Source organism: Pundamilia nyererei, unplaced genomic scaffold, assembly GCF_000239375.1.
Source record: "Pundamilia nyererei isolate P.nyererei 1_Seehausen unplaced genomic scaffold, PunNye1.0 scaffold00197, whole genome shotgun sequence".
Lineage (NCBI taxonomy): Eukaryota > Metazoa > Chordata > Actinopteri > Cichliformes > Cichlidae > Pundamilia > Pundamilia nyererei.
Genome location: NW_005187598.1, coordinates 1,124,347 through 1,131,471, shown reverse-complemented (window position 1 = coordinate 1,131,471; position 7,125 = coordinate 1,124,347). Strand labels below are relative to the sequence as shown.

The 7,125-nt window shown below is 43.8% G+C and overlaps 1 protein-coding gene across 3 annotated transcripts in view; it reads left to right on the top strand.

Moving 5' to 3' along the window:
- The window catches only part of macroh2a2 (macroH2A.2 histone), a 12,631-nt gene extending 7,338 nt beyond the window's left edge, over positions 1 to 5,293 (top strand). For all 3 annotated transcript variants that reach the window (XM_005747451.2, XM_005747450.1, XM_005747452.2), the window contains exons 3-9: positions 284 to 390; positions 2,971 to 3,168; positions 3,388 to 3,492; positions 3,580 to 3,679; positions 3,761 to 3,850; positions 4,042 to 4,216; positions 4,754 to 5,293. In XM_005747451.2, coding sequence (XP_005747508.1) covers positions 284 to 390; positions 2,971 to 3,168; positions 3,388 to 3,492; positions 3,580 to 3,679; positions 3,761 to 3,850; positions 4,042 to 4,216; positions 4,754 to 4,919 — 941 coding nt within the window. In that variant the 3' untranslated portion in view covers positions 4,920 to 5,293. The remainder of the gene's footprint in view (positions 1 to 283; positions 391 to 2,970; positions 3,169 to 3,387; positions 3,493 to 3,579; positions 3,680 to 3,760; positions 3,851 to 4,041; positions 4,217 to 4,753) is intronic.
- Positions 5,294 to 7,125: the final 1,832 nt, after the last annotated feature.

Sequence of the window (7,125 nt, the reverse complement as noted above, 5' to 3'; positions counted from 1 at the left end):
CTGGAGGTTATTGTCATGAAGAATATATAGTTTATAAAGTGTTATAGATCCACAAATGCTGCTGACAGCTCATTTGACCTGTTATTGGCTATGAATATGCTGTTTTTAGCATATATGAACAAAATGAAGGAGTTTAATCAGTCAGTGTTAGACACAGACTCACTGCTGCAGCCGTGTAGTTTCACACCAGTACAATCTGTTACATGCTGAGTGAAGGAAAATACAGTAAACATGTTTAAATGCTGCCTAATGAGTGTGCACCATGTGTTTCCTCTCTTGTAAGCTGAGATTTTGGAGTTGGCAGGAAACGCAGCACGGGACAACAAGAAAGGCCGAATAACTCCGAGGCATATCAAGCTGGCTGTGGCCAATGACGAGGAGCTGAACCAGGTAACACAGTGCTCTATACGTGACACATACGTGACACATACGTGTATGCTAACACATAAAACTGACCAGCGTGTTTTACACCTTTCGCCAAAGTTTATTGAAGGTTTGACCTTAAAGGTTGTTTAAACATTGATGCATGTTTTCAGGACTGCTCATAAGAAGACAAACAAGGAGAAGCGTAAATACTTGCTGATGTAACCAACCCCTGGTTGGTTGAGTTGCACGTAAATGTTTAAAACAAATGTTAATATTAGAAAAAGATGACCCGTCTAAATACAAACTTCAGTTTGTAATGATGAGCTATCCACACCCAGCTGGCCTGTGTGGAAAAAGTCACCTTAACATTTGAACTGGTTTTGCCACCTTTGGCCACAGCAGCTGAGGTCGTTCAGCCCCACTGGACGGTTCAGAGTATGAAGCCTGTTGACGGTCGTGCCTCAGTCTGGTTTCAGTCTGGCCTTTCACATCATTTCGTTTGTTGTCTTTGTAGAGGTTTACTTGCTGGTGCGCATGCTTGAACTTCAGGCCATAAACTTACGGCGACCGTGAAATGGGACGGTCAGGTTTGCGTCAGCGCTGTCTCGGTGGAGTTTAATAAACTCGGCCGTCTGCTCCTTGCTGTCTGAAATGTAACAGGACACTGCTGTAAATTCTCGACCGTCTCACACGTCTGTTTAATCAGTTTTTGTTTGTTTTTTTGTCTCACCTGTTGGTTCTTTTGCCATCAGAATTATTGACTAAAGGCCAAGAAAGATGCCTGACGGATTTACTTTACCAATCATTTTTCTGTTTGACGTTTAGCTGTGTGAAAACCCCAGAGGAACCCACCCGATGGATTAATAAAGTTTTATTTAATATAATCTAATGACTTTAATCTCAGCCAAACCGATTTACTCACGAACAAATCAAACACTGAAAAAAGCCAAACAATAACATTTTTTAAGTTATCCGAGTGACGTATATCATGTTTAACCTGAGTAGCGAAAGAGCGCGGTGGGTCTGAAAACGATGAAGCGGGAGTCCGCTGCTCTCGCCGGCTCAGTGACCATTGAACCCGCCGGCTCGCTATCGAGCTGGTGGGTAACAGATGTCTCCGAAAACGTCGGAGCACTTTTGCAAATATGCGATGTCTTGATAAACAGCAGATATTTGAAGTTTACTCAGCTACATTCTCGCCTGAAAATATCTTAAAGGTTTATTTTGTGACCCAGAGAGTAATAAGAGTAATATTAAAACTTAGGTAGTGGCCACCATTGTTGAAAACTGGAATTGGCTAGGCCGTGCTATGAATTCTGGGATAGGTTGGGCCACGAAGGACACACCCGACCCATCCTTCAAACCTGGGGAAATGGAGGACGCATTTGTCTATGAATTGGGACAGTCGCTGTGACGTAATCAGTCTACAAATGCGGCCTCAGGAGGAAGCAGCCGACGTTTTGGGACACAGCTCATGTTTCACTGTTGCTATGATGTATCTGAGTTCAGATATTGCAGGACTCCAGTTCATTTTCCACATAGCTGGTAGGTTTGGATTGCTATGTTAACATTAAAATTAGTTTGATGATCAGAAACGTTGAAGTGTGACGTAAATGCTAAAGAATAAGAAATCGGTAAGGAGCCAAACAAATGAGCCATTCAGAGCTTTGACCAGCTGGTTCGTCACCTGTCTCTCAGGTGCCGTCTCTCAGCACACCGGTCGTGGGATCTCGGGGTTTTTCGTGTGTCTGTGTGGATTTTCTCTGTCTGCTGTAGTAGTTGGACAGAAAACACGCTGCATGAAGGTTACGGCTTGATTTGGACGTCGGTGAGTGAAATCATCATTTGTCCCCGGCAGCCCGACCAATCGCAGCTCCCACAGACTACAGTGAATCTAATTATTCTGAATAAGATTTGAAATAAGCACAACATCCTCCTTCACAGGCTGAGGATGATGCTGCTAAATTGTGTCCTGAATGTTATGTAGCTATTTGCCACCAGATGGCGCTGCAGTTGTTGATCCAGGCCGACCTTTTAGTTGTTAGTTTGAATGTGGCTTCCTTCAAAAGGCGGCCGACCTCGTTGGAGAGGGGCTCCTGCTCCTCAACAGAGGGGGTCACAGCCTGGGCGAGGTGTTCGGGCCACGCTGCCCCAGGGCTGACCTGGGACACGGGGAGATTACAGCATCGGCCTGGAAAGCCTCCGGCTGCTCAGACCGAGCGTGCACAATGCTCCACACTGACTTATATGAGCTTCTCATATTTTACTAACAAGTGAACATCTTTTTATATCTTATTTGACATCAGTTCTTCTTCTCAGCTGTCTGTTTGGAGGGTAATGTTCATGATAATTGCATTTAAATGATGATGATGAATCTTTTTGTCACCATGGGCACACGCATATTAAAAAAACCTCTATATACATGAATCTGTCTCACAGTGCAGCCGTCACTACAGTGTGGTAAACAGCATTCACCTGTCGGCTGTGGAGCGATTTTTGTATCATCCTCAAACAAAGACGGAGGTCACCACATGGTCACGTGTGTGCACAGACAACGTTTCTTCACAGACATGAGTTCATTTATCAAAATGCTTCTTCCATCAGCTTCTGCGAGGAGTGACCATATCAAACGGAGGGGTTCTACCTCGTATCCACCCAGAGCTGCTCTCCAAGAAGAGGGGAGGCCGAGTGAAAGTGGACAGCCAGGCGTCTGTCACGGACAAGCAGGAGGAACGCTTGAAGAGCAAGAAGCCCACCAAAACCTTCAAAAAGGTTAAAGGCAAACGAGGGCGCAAGCCAAAGGTCAGTGTGCCCAGCAAAGCCATCTGTGATGATGGCGATGAGTCTCTAACCCTTCTTCTGTTAACAGCCGTGTATTCTGTACATTTGTGTTTGATTTGTTCAATCAGAGAAGAGACAAACCAGAGCTGGTTTAATGCACTCGAGAAAGAACCAGAGTCATTATCATTTGGTAACTTAAATGCTGATTGAAGTGAACGTTTTTCTCTCCATCTGGCAAAGAGCACAGACAATGACAAAGAGGCTGTATCAAACTCCACAGTGGAAGACGGTCCCGGTGATGGATTCACCATCCTGTCAGCAAAGAGTCTCTTTCTCGGACAGAAAGTAAGCCGCGTTAAAAGCCCAGCTGAAAGTCACCGCGTTGTGTTACTGCTCAAAGCTGTTTGTCACTCTGTCTTTGTGAATCCACAGCTTTCATTAACAGAAAGTGAAATGAGTAAAATTGGAACAATCAAGGTGGAGGGAATAATTAACCCAACCAATGCAGAGCTGGACCTCAAAGATGGAGTGGGTAAGCAGCACCGGTTCATGTAATGTGTCTGGTTTCTTTCATGCGTCCTCATGCTGAGCGGCTGCTGTGCTGGTCTTTCAGGCAACGCCCTGGAAAAAGCTGGAGGTCGAGAGTTCCTGGAAGGAGTTAAGGAGCTGAGGAAAGCACAAGGGCCTTTGGAGGTAGCATCAGGTACGCAGCTGCGTCGTCACAGCCACTGAATCACATCCATGTCCACAGTAGGATGTAGCTGATGAGACAGTGTGATACATGCAAATCCGGGCCTAGTAAATAGAGTGCACAGAGATCAGCCGTTAGACTGGGTGCAGACACGTTTTTGTCTGAGGCGACGGTGGTCACCCTAACATGCTTTCATCCTGCAGTGGCAGTGAGCCAGGCCAGTGGCATGGCAGCCCGCTTCATCATCCACTGTAACATCCCACAGTGGGGCTCAGAGAAGTGTGAGGACCAGCTCGAGAAGACTGTGAAGAACTGCCTCTCAGCAGCAGAGGAGAAGAAGCTCAAGTCTGTGGCTTTCCCCTCGCTGCCTGCTGGACGGTGAGCTCCATCACACACAGTGTGTCACCTCATAGACGCGTCTCTTTGGTCCCCGACCGCGACGCCTTTTGTGCGTTAGACATGAGTGTAAATGAGAATCAGAATCAGAATCAGAATGGGGTTTATTGCCAGATGTTGAGGTTTACAACATTAGGAAATTGCTGCGGTGCTTCAGTGCAAACAATAAGAATTAAAGTGGTATGTAGAAAGAAAGATATGTAGCATGTAGCTGTCGACCTCGCCGTGACCGTTACAGTAAGATTGAGTGCAGATCTGCTGATCTCAGCTTGTATTCTGTGTGTATAAATGGGAGGACACACTCACCCAGGGCCTCAGCTAACAGTGTGGATCTGCACCTGGTCCAGTGTACGTCCAGCTCCACTGATCTGTGTAGCAAAGTGACCGTCAGCCTGCAGACCGAACACGTTTGCAGACAGATTTTTAGCCGTAGCTCTGCCATTTGTTCAGCTACTCTTCATCACAAACAGCTTTGTCGTTTGTCTTCCTCAGTCTCATTTGTCCAACCGTTTCCCACAGGAACGGATTCCCAAAGCAAACAGCCGCTCAGCTCATCCTCAAGGCCATCTCCAACCACTTTGTGTCCTGCACCAGCTCCTCTCTGAAAAACATTTACTTTGTGCTGTTTGACAGCGAGAGCATCGGAATATACCTTCAGGAAATGGCCAAGCTGGAGGCCAAATGAGGATTGCCGGTTTGTGCGTGTGTGTGTGCGTGTGTTTGGGGGCTATTTTTTAACTGTTGTTTGTCACTGTTGGTATAGGTAGGTGGTCCCACAGTAGGTTTTTCCATGTGGAATGTGTTAAAGAAGAAATCTATCTGTGTGTGGAGTGCTGTTCACATTTCTGTTCCACTGTTCCTTCAAAGATCGTATTCTTTCTAGAGTAGATAATTTAAGTGGGTAGAGTTTGCTCTCTTGGCTCCTCGTTTCACTGTTTTTATATCCATGTACAAATGTAACAGTTCTTTCGCAGCATCGGTATTTTCTGATATATTTAGTTTACTAATTCAAACCTGTGGTTGGCATTCTGCTATGAAATAAAACCGTTTTACACCAGAGGTCTGCTCAGTGTCAGCACCTCTTCTTACCATCTCCTCTCCTTTTTCACAATATTGTTTTAAAGTAGAACAAAGCACAGCTGGAGGCACGGTACACCCTGTGTATATAAGAGGCTTTTTTGGATTTTAGAAATGCCATTTGATAGAAAACTTCATCTGTGATTCTACCGAAATTCTGTTTCTAACTGATCTGGGTTGCTTTGGCTTCATTCTTGAATGACCTTTAAATTTTGTTACTAGTGCACACTGCAAAGACTCTGTGTTTGTTACAGTTACAACAAATATTGGTTGTATATGTCTTTGTCTCTGTAGTATTTTTTTCCTCAGTTGAACAGTTTGACTCAAAAATAAATTAGCATCATTTCATTTTGTTGTGCAGAGTAGTCCATCCAACTGTCAAACCTGCTGTGGTCACAGGTGTAACCACCAGTACGAATACTGGAAAATGTTCAGGGCTCAGCGCAAATGACAACTGTGAGAAGCTGCTAAGATGAAACATGTTGTGGTGCCACAGCGATCGATCAGGGATGAAGATAAGAGGGACAAAAAAGTTATTTTGCACATACATATACGTATATACACACTAGGGCTGCCACGATTGGTCGACTAATCACGATTACGTCGACTATCAAAATCATCGACGACTGATTTAATAACCGACGCGTCGTTTGAAGCTTTGTAAGATCCTGAAAGACGCAGGAATAATAGCAGGATTTAAGAGTGAAATAACGGACTGAAACAGAAGATGGCAGCACTGCATGTACAAGGATGCCAGCTGCTGTTAAACCCCGAAGAAGAAGAAGAAGAAGAAGCTATGTCAGGGGCTGTGTCCCAATTCAGGGTCTGCACGCTTCTTCTTTTTTTAAATTTTTTTTTTATCACATTTTAGACATACAGTCAAGTAAAACAGGGATCACATAAAAGGTGACATTGTGGTAGTACAATGAAGAACAGAAAGAGTGACAAGGACAGTGAGACAAAAGTGAGTACAAAAAAATAAAATAAATTAAGGGGAACATAAATAAACAAAAGTTTGCAAGAGCCAAAATCAAGTTAGCAGTTTCAATCGGTTACAGATGTTAACAGTCTTGAGAGCCTTAGTGTTTTTTGATGAGATTGTCCTTATATATTGTGCAAGTTCCATTTTTAATACAAGAAGTTCAGGCTTTCTGCCGAGGACTTTGCTTTTGTGTATATGAAATTTTGCCAAAAATAAAACCAAATTTATAAAGAAGAAAGCATCATTGTCCTTGTCTTTAAAATTATAATAGCCAAAGATAACATCCTTATAGTATAGTTGAAGATTAGTGAGAACAAAGTCAGTAATAAACTTGTGGAAATCCTTCCAGAATTTACACGTAAATTTACATGACCAAAGCAGATGAGAAACTGTTTCAGGTTGCTCTTGACAGAAGGTACACACTTTACATTTATTGAGGGTCTGCACGCTTGAAGTACGCATTTTAAGTGCGGTTACGTCACCACCACGCGACGACGGCTGTCCCAATTCGAAGTGTACTTCAAATGCGTACTCCAAATGCGCCGTTGATTTCCCCAAATATCAAGCGTGGTCCGGTGCACGCTTCGTGGTCCCATAGATCCCATAATTCATAGCGCGGCGGTGGGTGTGGATAATTTTGATGCAAATTACAGCAGAAGGGAGCGGCCGAAGAGTGAACTGTCAAAAGTACTGAATATGACGTCACTTATTTATGTGCGAATGTTTAATAATTACAGTCAGTCATATATCCACAAACACAACAAGCTGAAAGTCAGTGATTTTATAGATAGATCTATAGATATAGATCATAATCTGACAATACTATAATATT